Source organism: Acartia tonsa, chromosome 4, assembly GCF_053477335.1.
Source record: "Acartia tonsa isolate MP-2025a chromosome 4, ASM5347733v1, whole genome shotgun sequence".
In the NCBI taxonomy this organism is placed as follows: Eukaryota; Metazoa; Arthropoda; class Copepoda; order Calanoida; family Acartiidae; genus Acartia; species Acartia tonsa.
The window spans coordinates 13414490-13434408 of NC_137263.1; the positions used below are offsets into that span (position 1 = coordinate 13414490).

A 19919-nucleotide genomic window follows, 5' to 3' on the forward strand; every position below is an offset into this window, starting at 1 on the left:
TAAGTTTGCACTGTGGACATTTTTGGCGGTTCTAAAAAGAACTCACAAAATTTGGCGGAAATGGTGATACACTTTTAAAATTATATACGCACCCAAAAACAGAATTTTTTCTCACAAAGTCATCTTTAAAAAATAAGAAGATGGACAATAAACAAGGACATAAACGCACTGACACAGGCCGATTAAAAAACCTATTAAATATAATTCGAATATTATTTTGCTCTTACTTCAGTTTCATGTCATTTATTTGGGTTTTCTATATTCTTTAAACTATTCCTTTTCGAACTAATAATTGTCAATCTGTTTGTTTGAAAAGATCTCTGAAATGGCTGGTTTGAGAAGAGTAGACTTGGAGGGATCTCTGAAACCCTGTAAAATATTCTACTTTTACTATAATATAATCACCACTAAAAAAATCTATGTCAATCGTAGGAAAATTAATGCTTACTGTTGTAGCCTTATTAATAACAGTGTGTAGATATTTTAACAGTATGTGATTAACTTAACAGCAAAGAGCATTTTAATCCAGGCTGTATAATGTAAAATGGATGCTAACAAAATGCTTCTATGCTTTACATTAGAAGAAAAGGAGAAGCCGCTAGTATATAAGTATAAACATTATTGGAGTTAAGTTTTATAGAACACAACTTGTAGTACTTGAAATAAAGTGAAGGTTATAATGATAACTACAGATCAAATCTTAAACTTTCGTCATAGAGATGTAACCTTTTTCCATTCAACTATTTTTTTTATAGAGATTCTACATTCTAAGTTTAAATAGTATTGTGAAATGCCTAAGAATAAAAAGAATCTTTTCTAAACACGGACGTAATCTTTTCAAATTTTAATTTTGTTTTGTTTTAAAGCCTTGTTTCTTTTGGACGTTATGATAATTGCTTAAAACGCTGAATAATAACATTTTTCTTCTTCTGATATTTATTACATATTTAGCAAAAAATTTAAAATGCTTGAATATAAAAATACATATTATTTTGAAATGCAATCTCACATTAAAATATCAAATTAATGAATATAAAAAAATAATTGTTTTTAAGAACAGAGGTGGATTCTTTAAAAAATATCAGGGAAAAAATTACATATATTACAAATTCAGGCAAGAAACACAACTATTGTTTTGTTGAAAAACATTATTCTTTATTACATTTTATTTTATTTTGTTTCTATAGTTACCGTGAGACATGTAGGTACGGAAAGTGTAATGTGTGACGTCATAAAATACGTCTAAATTATATCTATTTTATTAGAGGTTTCATTTCCCACTTCTCCTCATATCCTTCCTTTTTAGACATATTGTTATGACGTCACACATGCTACTGTCCGTATCTCCTTGGGACAGAGTAAAATTTATACTATCTATGTAAATATCTAAACATTGATCTAAATTTGTTTTCTGTGTAAAAACAAAGAGAATATGGAAGTAAAAAGAGAAATGGCAAGTAGAATATCCACAGGTACAAGATACATGCTTGCGTAAATATCCAAGGTTTTGTTGTAAATCACTCCAAGCAAACTGAAAAAGTAAAGTTTTTAATCAGTTTTGCCTCATTAAATACTAATTGCTATTTAGAGGCGTGCAAGAGGAGTAGTACATCCCCATTTCCTTCTAAGAAAAAAAGGAATAACTGCTTTTTAAATTTCATACATCTTCCAATAGCCCATCTATCCAGACAAATTTATATGAAGCATGCAAACTTCGTTATTTTTTAAGGGGATAACATATTTTTTGTCACTAAAACAATGGATCAGAAGGTACTTTCTCTTAAAGTGAATAACTAGCATTAAACCCCCTACCCTTTTAATAAATAAATTGAAAATAAGAAGTGGGGATGCTTGTTATTTCTTTCCTATGTATGCTCCTGCGGGGCCTTTACCTAAGGTACCCTAACCCTATGGAGGTTCCCAGTACTTAATAACTTAACCTAACATGACACAAAGTAACAATCGAAAATCTACTGCCCCTGCCCCCCACTTCTTTTTAAAATTTTTACAAAAATAAGGTTTAAATGCTCAACAAAGCACTTTGAGTGAGAGTAATTGCGGACCAGGAAACTAAAATTCATTTGTAAAATCAAAAATAACCTGTGTGCCAAGAGAGCCACAACTGCTTGTCCAATTCCCAACACTGCGAACACTTTCCCTATTTCTTCAGGATCAAAAAGCTTGCTCAGTATTGATCTAAAAAGATTACCTTATACATAAAGCATTATTATTTATTTAAAATAAACGTGTCCTAACTTTTGTGATTTTAAAAAATATCTAGTTTGTGGTTTTAGCAAGTAGTAGATATAAAATTATCCATAGAATTTAGATATGCAATCAGATTTTTTGTAGACATCTTATTTTTGAAGTAATTTAAGTTTTTTTTCTAAAAATTAAGTTGGTTTTAAGGTACTAAAACGCACCAAAAAAGGAGAAAATTGCCATTACGAACAAAAATAGTAAGATCTTTAATTTGACATCTTACTTTTTGAATTCTGTTGAGTAATTATTGAAAAATCTATTTTGTTGAACCCCGTTGGATCAAAGCTTTGAGCTTTTGGAGCTCGTCACGATTGGGTTAAAACAAAATCACAAAAGTTAGGACACGTTCTTTTTATTAAGAAATCGCGATTACCTGATACTGACTGTTGTAATTGAATTTAATTGTGTGGCCGCAGCAAGGTACACTGGCCAGCTGCCACCCCAGCTTGGAGACCCTACTGTCAAAAGGCAATAGCTCAACAAGGATATCAGACATCCAATGGCCACAATTATATCATCAGATATCTATAATACATAGGTACCATTTTTAGTGTTATATAAAAATATATATCAGATATATTTTTTAAGGGGCGATTCGTCGTATTTTCAGATTAGCATTTGATTGGTTATTTTAGGTTAGGTTAGGTTATATTGCGTTAGGTGATTACCCCGCAGGGTTAGAGGCCCCCCACAGGGGCCAGAAATAGGAGAAAAGCTACTGTAAAAATACGAAGAAACGCCCCTTAAGGGGCGTTGCCACAAAAGGAACTATACCCGGGAATTGTATCTTAAAGATAGATTTACCTTCAAGACTTTTGAAACCAATGGAAGAAATAAGAATAATCCTAAAAATAGAAAATCACTTTGTAAAAAAAGATTTGAATGTTAAACCCTTTTAAAAGACGTAATTTGTTTTGTGTGTATGTCCAGTACGATATCAAGAAAGGCTGAGACGATAGCTGTACACACAGCTGATCTAAAGGATAACTGGGTCCTGCGGAAGATCACACAACAAGTTGATGAAAACGAGTAAAATATGATGCCCAGGGAACCCAGAACTGGTTTTGGTTAAACTGTATGAGTAGCTACCTTACTATGATTTTTTCATATTACTTTTTCTTCAAATTTAAGAGATTCCGGATTTTTTTCTTCTCTGAATTGAATTATTTTGTTATTTTTCCAGTTCATGAGTCACTTGGGGAGGATCATATGCATTCTGACTCCTCTTGTGGGGTACCCCCTCTCCCCATTGTCAACCCCGCCCCACCCTAACCCGCCATCCTGAATTATTTTTCTTTTTTTAATGCTAATTTTTTCACATTTATAGGAGCTTATGACCCACAGATAAATATGATTATTATAAGATTAATTTTTCTTTAAAAGGAGATTCAAGATTTCATTTTGATAGAAATTTAAGCATTGTGTTAATGTTCTCAGATTATTAGTCAAATAAAACAAGGAATAATTTTATAACTTCACATGCATTATGAAAATTTATTTTTTGCATGCTCTCTCTGGTTGGATATTTTGGGTGGCTTCTGAAAGATGAAAGTTTGTTATCAATGGTGCTGTTGTTTGTTGTATGACTGTACTGTACTTCCAGAGAACTACAATCCAGAGTTAAATAAAGCTTCTAATAAAGAAGATGATGAGATTATAGCTGATCTTGATGGTAAAATTCAACTTATAAGGAAGAAGGAGGCATAGGTGCATTTAAACTAACCAGTGTTAAAAGACTCTTGATCATAGCAGTTGTTCCTGATTGAAAGGAAACTTATGTTAATATGTCAATTTTGTTTGAAATTTCAAAGCTCAATAGAATCAGCTTTCTATTTGTTGCTTATTGTAAGCTTCTGTTAATGTGTCTGGGTTGTCAGACATTGTCAGCATCATTTCCTTGCCCCTATTGCCATGTTCCTCTCCAAAAGATCACATCTACATTTGATGATACAGTTGAAAATCTACCTGAAGATCTATGGAAGAAAAGAACATTTGGAAACTTAAAGAAAAGTCATGATATATATACTCAAATTTATGATTCCAACAGGAAGCTTGCCAGAAACTGCTATAGCTTCAATTCTGAAAGAAGATGCTGATGTCAAAGTTCTTGACAAGTGTCCTGTTGAAGAGTTGCATGCTATGCTGGGGTTTGTAGAACACACCTTTTGGGATGGTTATGTTAAAGTTGTTGGGGGGTAGAGAGCATACAAAGCCATGGGCAAGCTTGTTAACCATAACCAATGCTTTGGCAATGAGCTTGTTGGTCAAGACAAGGTTGAAGATCCACTCAAGGAGGCATTAATAGCATAGATGGGTCTTGAAATCAGTGTCACACCAAAGATGCATATGATATTTTACCATCTAATACCAGAGCTGGATCTTTAAATGTGTAGCCGTTGGCGTGGCTGTAGCCGTGGCTGTAGTCATAGCTGTAGTTGTAGTTGTAGTCGTAGTCATAGTTATAGTCGTAGCCGTAGCTGTAGCCGTAGTCGTCGCCACAGTGCTGCTAATTAAACATGGATTTTTAAATGATTTTACAGAAGTGCAATGCCGGCTATCCTAGAATTATGGATATCGAAAATCTTTTATGGCCCACCTAAAAATAAATTATTTTCATCAAAGAAATGAAATTATAACGTCTAATTTTTGAAGTTTTTTATACAAAATTACTATTTTAATAATAAACTTTAAATGTTTTGAGGTTTTTACGTATTATTACTATCATTTTTACAAAACAATTCAAAAAGTGGTTGTATGAAGGTAGTAAACAGTGTATAACAATAATTTGATTAATTTAGCCCTCTAACTTCCACAGTCTCCAAACAGTCAAATTAATTAATAAAATTGTTTACTAATATTTTTTAAAAAGAAATAATTTTCTTTTCTATCAATAATATTGTAGTAATAAATCAAAAAAAAGTGTATTTTAAGTATAGTATTTATTTATTTTAAGTTGTCCCTTAAAAGGTTAGACAGGCAACATGAATGGCGGGTTGGGTCATTATTTTTCTTCGTTCCGTCCATGCCTGTTTAATTATTTATACATTCATTTAATTATAATTCATATAAACCTCACTTTCAATAGGTTTACGTTAAAATTATCAAATTACTTGTGGCTTTAGCAACGCTTTAGCCACACTAATGGACTGTGGTCACTTTTAGCGTGGTTAACCACGCTACGACTACGACCACGTGTTGCCAATATGATTTAAAGATCGCATTTTTTTTGTGGCCACGGCAACGCGTGGTTAATATGATTTAAAGATCGCTATTAGGTTGGTGGCTGTAATTCTGACCACGACTACGGCAACGGCTACGCTTTTAAAGATCCAGCTCTGCACTTTCTAACCCTGTATTACAAGGTAGAGGATTAGGTATTGTGTCAGGCCAGGCTGGTGAGTCAATTCATTAGGAATTCAAGATCTTTTGTTCTGAGTACAAGATCAATTCTTGTGATAATCCTATATATGGAGACAATTTACTTCGCGCAGTTAAAGAATTTTCTTCAAAACATGTTTAAAAACATGAACTCTTGAATTTTTGGCCTTTTTAAATTTCATTTCAATTTAAAAACACTTTGGATTTAATTTTTAAAAAATTAAACATGCCAGATAAAGAAGTATCTTTTCTTATCTGTGGGCCACAAGAGTTTAAAAACATGAACTCTTGAATTTTTGGCCTTTTTAAATTTTATTTCAATTTAAAAACACTTTGGATTTAATTTTTAAAAAATTAAACATGCCAGATAAAGAAGTATCTTTTCTTATCTGTGGGCCACAAGCCTCTTAAAATTACAAAATAATAAACAAAAATACAAATAGACTCCTACTACTTTGAAAATTAGTGTTAAATAGAGGAAATTTTAGATAGTAATGGTTGGGGGGGGGGGGATGGTACCCCTAGAGAAAGGGAGGAAAACCCCACAAGAGGAGTCAAAATGAATATAATCCTCCCCAAGTGAATGAACTGGAAAAATTACAAAATAATTCAATTTAGAGAAGAAAAAAATCTGAAATTTCTTAAATTTGAAGAAAAAGTAATTTGAAAAAAAATCCTAGTATGGTAGCTACTTATACAGTTTAACCAAAAGCAGTTCTGGGTTCTCTGGGCATTATATTTTACTAGTTTTTATCAACTTGTTGTGTGATCTTCCGCAGAACCCCTTTAGCCTTCAGATCAGGTGTGTACAGGTAGGGGTATCGCCCCAACTTCCTAATTGATCGAAGTGCAAGGCTACTTCTTCATGAAAAAGTATATAACTCTATTTCTTTTAGCAGCTAATAAAGATTCTTTTCATAATTTCATATATTTCTTTGAAATTCAGTGGAAAAGTGCTTGGATAAATTTGCCTAACCTGTAAGACGACAAACTCTTTGCACAGTCAAATAATTGCTGAAATCCTTCATCTCCCAATGAAACTTAAGTCTCGTCATCAAATAATCATACTCTTGAGTGTTAATACACAACATGAAGCTGAGAAACTGAAATATAGCCATGGCTGCCAGCATCCGCGTGAATCCAGGCCGCTGCTTGCCCACCACCAGCAATGAATCCAGCAGGATGGATAATATTGACCTGGTTCTGGTCCCATCAGGTTTCCCTGTCAGATCTTTGTCTGGTTTCTTAAAACTTTCTTTCAGTATGAAAGTTGTGTATATGATTCCGAAGATGCCAAGAGCTGCAGAAATGCCAAATATTGTTAGGTAGCTTTTCACTCGTCCTCCAAGCTGAACACCTAAATAATATATAAATATATATGTTATGGCACAAAAAAATCAGGTATCAATCCAGCGGCGATCTTTCACTTTGCAATGTACATTGCCCATCAGATAAATGACATTGAAAAGTAGCAACATATTCTTAAATTTTAAATAATATTACTTAAAGAAATGTATACCTATAACATAACCAAGACTGAATATACCAGTAAGCCAGGACATTCTTGTTGTTCGGTCCTACAAAATATTTAACATTAAAAAGGGGTTTCTTAATACAAGACGTAGACAGGTTTAAATATTTGTAGAAAAGTAAGGAAGATGCTCATCACTATATAACTACTCAGGAAGGAAGAGTATAATTTGCTGATCATTTAACTAGTTTTAAAAGTTTTCTCATTTGTTGGTTTAACAACTTTGGGGACTTTTAATGAATTTTGTTTGGTTGATTCACTAAGTTGAGTATCCAAACGTTTCAACCAATAATTGAAAATTTGGAAAAAGGCAATTTTGTGTATCCATATTGGGGATGTACATCAAATAATTGGCCTTTGACTTATCCTTTTAGATCCCTGATTTCTACTAATATATTGTATACCTGCGGACTAGTCGTATCTGCTATATATGAATAAAGCCCCATGTTCATTACCATATAACAACCAAATAATCCTTCAATACCTGAACAGAAAAAAATAATCTTCGATTATTGTTTGTATAGCTGCTAATCATCACAACATTAGTATGTTAAGAATAAGGGGGTGAATAGTTTTTTTCCAATATCAAATCCCTGCGGGGACACCCAGTACCTAATATAACCTAACAAAGCCTGAACCAAATTGTAAAAATATGAAAATCTACCCGACCAACCCCACATTTTCAAATTTGTCTGTTTAAAAAGAGTGGTAGTGTTTCAGTGCTCATCAAGGCACTTTGAGAAAAAGACACATATAACGATTAATTTTTTTTAGTTATAATTAAATGATAAGGCATAAAGCTGACCTGAAATTAGAAGGTACTGTGGGGGAAAGGCATCCCACCAATAAACAGTCACCATCAACCATAGGGTTCCCAATACATTACCTAAAAATATCATTCGTATATACAATAAAAGAGTTCTTTCTTTACTTATTAGAAAGAATGTCAATTTAAATATGAAGTAGATACTTATGAAATTAACAACAGTCATGAAATAATTTTACAGCTAAGACGACATTTACAACCATGTGTTTAAAAAAATTTATGCTTTAATTGTAGCAGCTAGTAAAAGTGGATGACTCAGATTATGACGTCAACAGAATTAACTAATGAGAGGCCATTATAAATTTTACCACTGGTCAATTACAGTGTATACTGGCCTCTCACTGGTTAAATTTTTTTGACGTCATAATCTGAGTCAGCCACTTTTACTAGCTTCTTAATTGTATAGTTGACAAATGTAATTTAACTTTTTTTTTGGGGGGGGGGGTGAATTTGAATTCAGGGACACTATCTCTTTAATGTTGGAGAAACCCTCCCGTCCCAAAAAATGGTTTTAAAACCTGTGATGGACCTATAAAAATTTATTGTGAGAAAGGCATTTCAGGTGCAAAAGTTAGCGAGATCTCTTGGTTTAGCCACACAATCAGACAGACAGACATCCTGTTTCTTTTATACAAGTATTACCTATGAATGGAATGGTCATAAAGATAGTTCTACCGACAGAGTCAGTAAGGCTGCCAGCAACCAGGGCAAATGCGATACTTGGCAGGTTTAATATCAATCCCTCGTACACTTTTAATTCAGATACTCGCCTCTACAAATGAATAATTGCAGATTAGCTGATTCCATTTCTCTATCTCTTTAAAAGCTTGCTTTGACTCTTAAGAATATGGAAAAATTTGATTTACTCAGTTGCAATGTAACAAAGAAGTTTGTATTTTGATGGTGAAGTGTCCAATAACGGCTTTTGTCGCTGTTTAGAACTTTTAAAACTTTTATTCATTAATGTTTTGTTTTTGCTGCGCAACTTATGGACATGATTGCGCGTTTTTAAAAATTATCAGTGATAAATATTAGATGTAATATATCTAAGTATTAAATTTTACCTGAGTTTCTTTTTCTATTTCTTCATAAGTTTTATTTCTAAAAAAAAATAATAAAAAATGTCTATTGAAAAATTATTTATGAATTTTACAGACGAGTTGGATTATGTAATCATCTCGGCTAAATGCGACTTAGGCTGCCAAAACCTTGTTCATTTTTGCTTTTTGATTTGTGAGAAATCACAAAACAACAAACGGGCCAAATTTCAAAACAATCAGGTAATTCTTTCAAGCTTAAAATTGTCAATGACCCATCTGCCCCCTGTAAAACGTACTAAACTATGACCCTTACTATAAAAATTTTGATGTAAAATAAAATACCTACTTTGACATATAATCACAGACTTGTGTAGTTAGGTTTCTGTCAGACAGGTAGCTTAACATATCCAGGTTGCAAACCTACACAAGACAAAATTTTGGTTAGTTTATTCTAGTCTAACCTTTTTATACAATACTTCGATGGTTTCTTACAAAACACCCCCCTTCTCCCTATTTTGAAATAAATTTTCGTTATATGTGTTTTTTTGCTGTAGGTTATGTTAGGTTAGATATAGTAGGTGCATGGTAGTCCCGCGTGATTAGGGCCACCTGCTAGTTAGTAATTTTCCCTATAGTCAAAAAAATCTTAGGGTTTCGTTGCTCACTTCGTTTGCCATTGTACTTTATAATTTTTATCATAGTCCAGATAAATCAACCAATATATATTTTTAACAGGGCTGATTTTGTTAATTTGTATTTGTAGTATTGAAAAAGAAAGACTATGTAACATTGACCGTTTAAAGATCATATTTTGATAGAATATATGATACAAAAATTCACAATTTCTATTAGGTACAAAGCATAGACGTTCAAGCTTTTTTTTGGGGGATAAAAAATTTAAGGGGGGGGGGGTAATTCGTATTTGGGGGGTAAATTTTAAATGGGGGGGGGGGGGTTAATCGCCCCATTACCCCCCCTTGGACGTCCACGGTACAGACAGACAGCCGGAACAACGTGTATTAATTGCTTTGCTGTTTTGCTTTCTATCTATCTCTATAAACGTTTACTTATATGATAATATTTTTATTTCATCCACGGAAATTCAAATGAAAAATATGTATTATTAAAACCAGTTTTGTTAGCCCTGAGGGGCTGAAGGCCCCTGCTAACAAAACTAGTATAAATTTTATATTTTTATTTTGATATTCAGGGAAAATTGTCTGTAATACAATGATTTTTCAGCATGGCTGAGAACCAGTTCTTATCCACTGGGAGCGGATATTAATCTGTTTCGAAGCCATACTGGAATAGTTATTTCTCGCGTCGTATTATAAACAGCTTTCCGCGGATATAGAATGTACAGTTATAAGGCACGGGCTAAAAAAACTGGTTTTAATCTTATGATTGTACATTTTTATATTCGTAGAAAGCTGGATATGATACGATGTTAGACATAGTATTTTTGGATGGATGAGAACCGGTTCCTATCCACCGGATTCGAATGAATACGAGAATAATAGTTACCTTGTCTATGTAAATTTTATCTTTAGGTACAATACAAATACTGAATGTTAAAACATAGATTAATTGAACAGGTTCAGGAAAATACCGCCAGTTTTTCCCTAATCGCCGTAATGACTCCATTTTTAGTTTTAATCACTGTTATGTGTTTTTCTTTTTTGTTAATATTATAATATCATAACAATCATTGTTAAATCACTACATCGTATAGATGACAATTATAAACTAAAAATTATCAGGATTTAAGTAGTTTTATAGATAAATACATATTGACATATATTATCTGTTAAATTTATAATTATAATGACAACAAGTCCAGAATAATGAGAAGCTTATATTTGCTGAGTGTCAAGTCTTGGCAGCGGAGTCTTACAAACAAACAAATTTCAATTAAGGTGCTACAAAAATACTAAATAATAAAGAGAATAAAACTGGTTTAGAAATAATATTGTAAAACTAATATAGAAAGTTTCATTTTGATTTAAAACTTTAAATGTTGCAAAACTAATTTTATGAAAAATGTTCTAATTAGAATAAATCACTGCAATTTTTTGAGGCTTGATATCTTTTTATCTTAAATTCTACTTAAAATCAAATTTAAACAACAGCAAAAAAATAAAATGTGTTTTGTTTGTTATTAACTGTTGTCAAATGTTACAAGAATGTAAACAACATGAACTAATCAGCTGACTACAGATAATTTTTTTTAAATGCGGCAATTTTGTAAATGCGCTGGATTAAGAAACATGAAAGTTTTTTTCTCGGCTTTTTAAGGTCATTATCAATTGCGAATTTTAACCAATAAAATAGATTTTAAACTTTAATAAAATGTTTTGATTGGTCGCGGCTTTCTATATACTGACATATAAGTGCACAAAATTTCTGCTTTTAAAGTTGCGTCATGAGAAAGCTCCGACTCTATCAGAGTGCGTAGCTTCTCTCCGAGACAATATTTCTCTGGATGTTTTGTTGACTCTTTGACACCAAATCTTCTTTAAATTCAATAGATTTTATCATTTTAGTTTTATATATCTCAAGTTTGTAAAATTATCAACAATTTCCTTTGAAAAATACCCTTTTCATTTTTCCATCCACCATGTTTGCAAAAAAGAACAAAAGTCTTTGGCCTTTTTAAAGTTATAAATGTCCTATTGATTTTAAACGATTGCTCCTGCAAAAATTTAGAAAGTGTAGCAACAATATAATCATTACCATTAGCCAGTATGCCATTTTAAACACAATTAATTTTTTGCTTTTATATTTTTTATTACATGGTATTATTATTAATTTTTAGTCTAGATTAATTATTCCTACGAGGTAAAACCATCAAAATTAGGATATTTAAAGTTAATGCATAAACAAAATTGAGGTTTTATAGCAGCTTTGCTTGGTTCATGAAATTAAGAATTAGTTTTCACGTATTCATCTGAAATTTAAACCGAATGATATCCGTTGGATTAGAACGGGATACGGGTCCTCATCCATACGAAATACTTTATATAGCCTTCGGCATCTCGAGGCTAAAAAACTGGTTTTAATTAATCTTATAATTGTACATTTTATATCCGCGGAAAGCTGTTAATAATACGATGCGAGAAATAACTATTACCCATTCATACATCATAGTATAATTTATACAATTATTACAAAAATATATAAAACCTACAAAAATGTAAAACAAAACATAAACTGTATTTTTCTAATTTGTAAAGTTTTCCATGTTTTAATAATTTGCGTGTGTAAAAACATTAAGTTTTAGAAGAGCTTTCTACAACTTTTTACTGCATTATGCTTGGATATTAGAGTTTTAAGAAAAGAAAACTGTGTCCGACAATAACACTAAAAACTAAAATAATGAAATCAGTGCATTTAAAATCAATGAATATCAAAATTAAAACAAAAGATCTATTTTGCAATCATGTTTGCAATATAGATTTTTGTATTGAATAATTATTGAGCTGTAATTTTTAGTTATTAAAATAACAAGATTGACAACATTTATAAAAGAACATTGTGCATAACATTTTTAAAAAATCTTATAATCACCAAGTATTTAAATTTGTAAAGCTATAAGAGTAATTATATTACTATAAGGTCTGTAGCTAAAGATTTCGAAAGTTACTGATCCGATTGAGTTCTACATTTTAGGGAAGCTTCATAAAGTTGTTGGGATGGTTTAGGTTTCTGTTTTATTATTTAGATCGTAAGATAGTTTTATGCTATTTTCAACACTGTATGCTAAGGGTGCAGCTGCTAGTATTTATATTTATTATAATCAATTATCATTCATACTAAACTTTTTAAAGCCAATGCAATGGGGTAACCTAACTATCTCGACCTAACCTAACCTAATGTCTTTTAGTGTGCAATTCCAATAAGTAAAATATTAGTTATGTAATCTAAAAAGAATAAATTAAGATTGAGTTTTTTTTGTGATTATTCTTCAATGCTCTATTATATAGAAATGTATATTATATATGTATGGAAGCATTAAAATACAATCAGATTTCCATATTTCTTCAGTATCATATTTATACATATTCTTTTATTCTTATTCTTTGTAATGATATGTCCAGATTGTTTTTATAATATATAGTGATAGAAAGCATATTATTTGATGCATATATCTTCCATAAGGAAAACCAGGCCGTTGTAGAGTTGTAATATTGAGCGGCTTGGCTGCAGCTAAATTACAAACTGACAGAAGAAATAAATGGTATATGCGGATGTGTTTTTTCATGCTAAGGTACCGGTCAAAAAACTTTTTTCTTCTTAAAATTTTACCTAAATTGTATATTGCTAAACAATACACATGAAAGCAAACGACCGGATTTAAAATATCACAATCCTTAAGCTTTTTGTAATACATCGGATACAGTTTTCTGGATTAATGAATGTATGAGAAACAGCGAAGCGTCCAATAAAAATTGACGTCATAAAATACAAATGACCAATGATAGACCAATATACAATTATCAATTTACTGGCCTATCATTTTATGATAATATGGTGTTTCATTGGCTAATAGTAATAGCCATAATATCGACGGTGGACTTTTTCATCCAGAAAGCTATATCGAATTGTTATCTTTGGCTTCTTTATTTTAAAAGAGTAGTCAGTATACAACTTACTTTATTCGTCCGTCCGTCTGTCATGATACAAAACACATCTATATATGTATATGCTAAGGATTCGTGATTTGTTTTATAGATCTTACCCTTCTCTTTTTCTTTTCATACCACTAACATATTCGCAAAAAAAACCTTTTTCGTTACTGCTATTTCTCGTCTGTATTACAAAGTACTTAAAGGATAAGGGCGAAGTCAATACTCTATTAACCATCAAAGTAAAAAAAAACGTTGCTAAGAATACATTTTGTTTTGTGAACTTTAATTTGTCGCAATATGAAGTAAAAAAGTGAAATGATTCAAGTCATGGAAGCTTGAAAGCAAAAGTATTGATTTTTATTAGTTTAACCTTAATTAATCCTCTACTTTTTAACACTAGAAATGCCTGGATGTACCATTCAGGTTTAGATAAATTAGTGAAAATTATTGTTTCCTTTTTTTATAATACATTATTGGTATTGCATCTTATAGCTATTCTTTCATAGCGTAGTGGTATGATATGAGAGAATGGGGTACGAAGATCAGTGGTTCAATTATTGTTGTTAGAATAAACATATTTTATTTCCTTTAAAAAAAATTTAATTTTTTATTAAATAAATAAAATAAAACTAAAACTTATTTTGAAAAGTCACTTAAAATCTTTAAAAAAGCAATTTAAAAAAAATGTTGCCAAGCCTCGAACCGACTTCCTTGGCCCTAAATATTCTAAAGAATATTTCTTTTTATGACATTGTAAACAATATCAGTAATTAATAAAATAAAACTAATTTTGAAGTCCCTTAATATATTTAAAAAGGTAATTAAAAAAAAAATTATCGCCAAGCCTCGAACCGACTTCCATGGCCCTAAATATTTTAAAGAATACTTTATACTAATTGTTTAAATTAACTGATCATTAAAGCTTTCCTCTTTAGCTCAGTGGATAAATTTTATTGTTAATATTTTATCCAAGCAGTCTGAAGCACCTAAGATCGAAACCTCTTCGGGTATTTAAAAAATATTTTTATCTGTATAGAGAGAGAAAGAGAAAGAGAGATATTGTTGTGTGGAGGGGGGGGGGGGGGTAATTTTTTTCCAGAACGATTTCTCTTGGGTGGGTGGTTTTACCCTCTTCCAAAATAGTTAGAAACCTTCCCAGAACCTATGATAAGCTACCCTGTAAAGGAGAACCATATGGGTTCAGGGGTTAGCGAGATCCTTTGTCACAAACAAACAGACAGACAAATAAACATTCTGTTACTTTATTATATGGATGATAGCTTTAATAGTTTATTATACATGCGGGCAATAGAACTGGAATTCTTGATAAGTTACTTGGGGGGTTTTGAACCGGCGACCTATAAGCTTTGAGGGATACTTAATATTATAGGAGGAAAGAGAGAGAGAGAGAGAAAGAAATTCGTAGGTTGCGTAATTTTCAATCATCAGCGACCGTTTAAACGGATATAAAAATCAAAAATTTATAAAGTAACAGGATATTTGTCTGTGTGTTTGTATGTTTGGAGGGTAGGGCGAGTAATATAATAGTTATTTAAAGCATCGTATTATTAACTATTATTATATAACACTGGCTTTAATCTGAAATGATTGTGCATTTTTATATTCATAGAAAACTGGATATAATAAGATGTTAAATATATTTTTCAGTCTGTTATGTTAAATAAAAAATTTTTTTTACATGAATGTCCCCACCTGGAGTCGATCTTGGATAGCCACGACCTTAGCCTTACAACGTACCCCTATGCCACAAAAGCCGCATTAATATCAAACAAAAATTGGTCATGTTTTTACAACCCAAAAAAAAATTAATAAAAAAATTAATAATGGGGATTAATCAACCCTTCTTTTTCTTCCATTGTTCTTTCCTTGAACTTTCCTTGAATATTAATATTTTTCTTCCATTGTCTTTTACCCTACTATTAATCTTTTTCTTCCATTTTCCAATCCCCGACTATTAATCTCTGAATATTAAGGGGATAGAAATTGAAATTATTATAATAGCTAAAACTATTACGCCGATATTAAATTACACCAAATTTTTGTTAAAAATATTGTTATAAGAGCTAAAAAAACGTTCCGCCGACATTTAAATACTCTTTTGTTTTAATTTAAATTAATCTAATAATTTTTACAAAGACGACATTATAAAAAAATCACGGAGGTTCCGTGAATTTCATTTTGGGAGGTGGGGGGAGACATAAGGAGGAAATAGGGAAGGAAGAACATATGAAGTGGGATGGATTTATAATAATAGTATAGTTTTTTTTACAAAAACTTAATTTTGATGTAAATTGTTAAAAGAATATAGTTTTTAGGATTATTATATGTGTATGTACATTAGATATAATGTTTTAAATAGTTTTAATTAATATTAGGTCAGTTTAAGCTTAATTTATACGAAACATTGCTAAATTTTAAATCTTTTATATGGGAAATTTTGTCCATGTACTTTTCGACTGAAACCACGAAATTCAAAAGTTGGGAGGTTTCGTGAGAAAAATATTTGGTTTGGTAAGAAAAACACGGAGGTTTCGTGAGTAATATATTTTTTGGTTTCGAGGTTTCGTGAATCATACTATTTTTACTACCTTATCTATTTTTACTTCCAATCTTTGAAGTTGCATATAGCTTATGTATAGAATGTGTGACTTCTTATCTGGCTAACCCAGGTTCGAATCCCGTCCGAGAGGGCCACCGATTTTGTAAATGTTAAAAATTGGAAGATTTCATTAAATAAAAGTTGTCGCAAATATAGGTATTAAATAAGGAAAAATATTTTTTTGCAATACTCGCACATTGTATAGTTGTACCCTTTTAATAGTTATTTATCAATATTATTATTAAAATGAAAAATTATAATGTTAAAACCTGTTTTGAGGGCCCGGGCTAGCAAATTAATACCAGTTTTAATATTTTTATTTTAATATTTGTGGAAAATCTGTAATTCGATGCTATACATAATTTTTGAGTATTGCTGAGAACAGGTTCTGATCCAGCCGATATTATTCGGTTTCAAAGCCATACTGGAAACACAAAAAATTAGCTTTATCTTAAGTGTACGTTAAAATGTGCAGTTGTATTACAAGTATTGTCTGTCAGTTCGTCTTCCTTTAATGTAAGTGGAGATTGGTCTGTTTACGAAGTATTTTTAAATTTAAAGAATATAATAATTCATTGGCGTTATATATCGTTACACTTTTATGATATTTTAAGTACTAGGAAAATTCCATCAACGAATAGGCGAATAAATCAAATTAAAAGATTATTCCGGCAAAGTCTCCAAAGTTTAATAATAACGTTTTCTTATTCGAAGTCTTCACCACTTTGCGAACTGATATTGAACATTGATTGGTCAGTTCATTAAGTTGTGTGTCCAAACGTTTCACCCAATAATTGTACTCATTGAAGATGTACATCAATTTATCGACCATTGTCTTATCCCTTTAGATCCCTGTTATTCTGGTCAGTATTCAGTATTTTGTAGGTGTAGTTATAGAAAAGGTTTTACTTTATTAAATTGCGCAAAATTCATACTTTACTTGGTTTCCCTAAAATCGGGGATAGGGCACATAAATAAAAAATATTTTTTTTTCGATTTTCCTTTTATTTAGAACGGCACTTTGCATTCTTTTTACAAATCTTAACGCTATTCCAATAATCATTCTACATTGTATTAAATTTGAATGTTAATACTGATAACACAATATGTCTATCAAGGTAAAAGAATTTTTGAAATACAAAGAAGAGCAAAGTATATTTATCCGTCCGTTTAACTGTCCTACTAACCGCTGAACCCAATAGATTGTGCTTTTTAACCTTTTTTTCCTGTTTTCATTTGTTCATATCTAATCTACATATTTATTAAGTACACAGAAAGTTGGATAATATTTACATTTTTTATGTTCCCTACAGGCCAGGGGCGAAGCCACTATTGTCCTTATTGAAGATGTCTATTCATAACAATGTATACTCACACTTTGTTTGTTTTTTATCTATTCCTAGATCCCTGGAATTATTCGAGGACAATTGAGTTCTAAACATATTTTAGCTAATAAATTGTAAAGTAAATCTAATATATTCAATATAATTGAGCTGGAGGAAAATTATGAAAATTTTAAAGCATACAGTGATAAATTAATGGCCAATAAAAAGGACAAAATGCTGTTGTCTTCCATTGGCCTAAGACTTGACAATAATTATACCATATCCAATCAGGAATCATTGTCGACAATATGGACCTAAATAATATTTGCCCTGCTGTTATTCTAATATATAAAATTGACTATAGCTGACTAAAAGTTTATCTAAAACTAATAATGGCATTATGACAACAGTCTTGTGTTGATACGACAATAGCACTTTAGTTTAATAATAAAAATTTGAACAAGTAAGGAAAATAATGTGTATAGGTAACAAGGATGACAACAACCTTAAGTAGCGTAGCACAAAAAAATTGTGTTTGGCCAAATGAACAAAGTGTGTTTTTAAAAAGATATATATATCTTTAATAGAAGCTAAGAAAATCACGTTTTCTCATAAATGATTCAGACAGACGGACTTTTTAAATTACAGAGTAGCTTTGGTGCTAGTAATGATAATAATAGTAGGGCTAGTTGCTCAGGTGTGGGGTGTTCCTTCAAATATACATTAATACAATACATGATATATTAATAATCCTTATACAAAAGTAACAGGATCTGTATGCCTGTTTGTCTGTCTGTGTGTACCAAAGAAAATAGCTAACCACTGAAAAGATATGGTTCTCTGAAGAGAAATCCACAAAGAAAAAAAATTAACCCCTCAAAAATTTTTGTTTTACCTTTTCTTTTTAAAACTAATTTTAAGACTTCATGTTTGACGGTTTTGATAAGACATACAACTAGGGAGTAATTTATACATACAAAGAGGAGTAACTGGGGTGTTGTTGTAGCTGGGTGTATGGGTGTGGGTGGGTGTTGTACAGTGAAGGGTAGGTGTATGGGTGCAAAAATGGTTCTGACACTTGGGTGCTCCATCAGCACTCAAAGGGGACAATGGTTTAGGCAAGTTATAAATAAAACGTAAATTATGAGAGGTTTTACATTATTTATTCAATATCATTTCAATAATTCAGTATTTCATGGATTAAAATTTTAAAGTTATATTAAAATTAAATTAATTTCATCAATTTTTTTTTATTGATATAAAAAGGACATAATGAAAAAAAAGAAAGATTATTAAGAAAAGATAATAAAAAAACAGTTGGAAAAAGAAGAGAGAGAAACAGAGATTAGGATAAAGATAGAAATAGTGAGAGTAAAACAAGAAAGTAATTATATAACCCCAAAGTAAAAAAAAATATAAAAATCAGTAAAAAAAAAAAAAAAGTACGCAAAAGGGAGATAGAAAGAGAAAAAAAGATAGAAGAAAGAAGATAGAAACAAGGCTATTTCGAATGAGTTGTATTACCATCAACATACAATAATATCCATCACTGTAGGTCTATATTATGTCAGTCTTGACCACGTTTATTGTTTATTTAATGTCGACATGATAATGAAACTTGCTTGTCAGCAGAATGCAAGCTTTGATAGGGACAGAGAGAATAAAAAAGGAAAAGAAGCAAAGAGAGGGATTGAGTAAAAAAGAGAGACAAAAAAGTTAAAAAAAAATAAAGAGATAAAGAGAGAGAGAGAGAGAGAGAAAGTTTGAGAGAGAAAGAGAGTGAGAAAAAGGAGAGAGAAAGAAAGAGGATGAGAGATAGAGAGAGAGAGAGAGAGAGAGAGAGAGAGAGAGAGAGAGAATGATTTTAAAAAGTAATGTGTAGTATGAAGAGCCAAGGTGTGTTTGTAAAGACAGGCAGAGAAAATGGTTAATATGGGAAAGACGAGCAAAGGTGTGTGGGTCCTTTGTTGTTGAGGATAAGGGAGAGAAAGAGAGAGAGAGAGAGAGAGAGAGAGAGAGAGAGAGAGAGAGAGAGAGAGAGAGAGAGAGAGAGAGAGAGAGAGAGAGAGAGAGAGAGAGAGAGAGAGAGAGAGAGAGAGAGAGAGAGAGGAGAGAGAGAGAGAGGCACATTGGAATATTTAATGAAAACCATATTTTTTTTTAACTATAAATAAACCATTATCACATAAAATCTTCCCTAGCTTATTTTATAAGTCGTAATTCTCAGGAAGAAAATTGTTTTAAAATCTGATATATTGATTATTTTATTCCTAAAAATATGTTTTTGTTCATTAAATGAAACAAAAAAC

At 31.2% G+C, this 19919-nt stretch overlaps 1 protein-coding gene across 1 annotated transcript; it reads right to left on the reverse strand.

The window, feature by feature from the left end:
- Positions 1 to 917: 917 nt before the first annotated feature.
- LOC145316146 (putative peptidoglycan muropeptide transporter SLC46) lies at positions 918 to 11416 on the reverse strand. Its single transcript, XM_080156464.1, has 12 exons — positions 10562 to 11416; positions 9384 to 9457; positions 9062 to 9098; positions 8640 to 8769; positions 7977 to 8057; positions 7576 to 7655; positions 7160 to 7217; positions 6617 to 6997; positions 3067 to 3107; positions 2636 to 2787; positions 2101 to 2196; positions 918 to 1531 (listed from the first exon to the last, which is right to left on the reverse strand). The coding sequence occupies exons 1-12, from the start codon at positions 10679 to 10681 to the stop codon at positions 1399 to 1401; spliced, it is 1383 nt and encodes a 460-aa protein (XP_080012590.1). The 5' UTR covers positions 10682 to 11416; the 3' UTR covers positions 918 to 1398.
- Positions 11417 to 19919: the final 8503 nt, after the last annotated feature.

Coding starts and splice junctions, on each gene's coding strand:
- LOC145316146 (XM_080156464.1), bottom strand. CDS start 10,681: ATGGAGTCATTACGGCGATTAGGGAAAAACTGGCGGTATTTTCCTGAA. Junction 6,998..7,159: donor CAGTCTTGGTTATGTTATAG/GTATACATTTCT, acceptor TATATTATTTAG/GTGTTCAGCTTGGAGGACGA. Junction 2,197..2,635: donor ATTACAACAGTCAGTATCAG/GTAATCGCGATT, acceptor TAATCTTTTTAG/ATCAATACTGAGCAAGCTTT.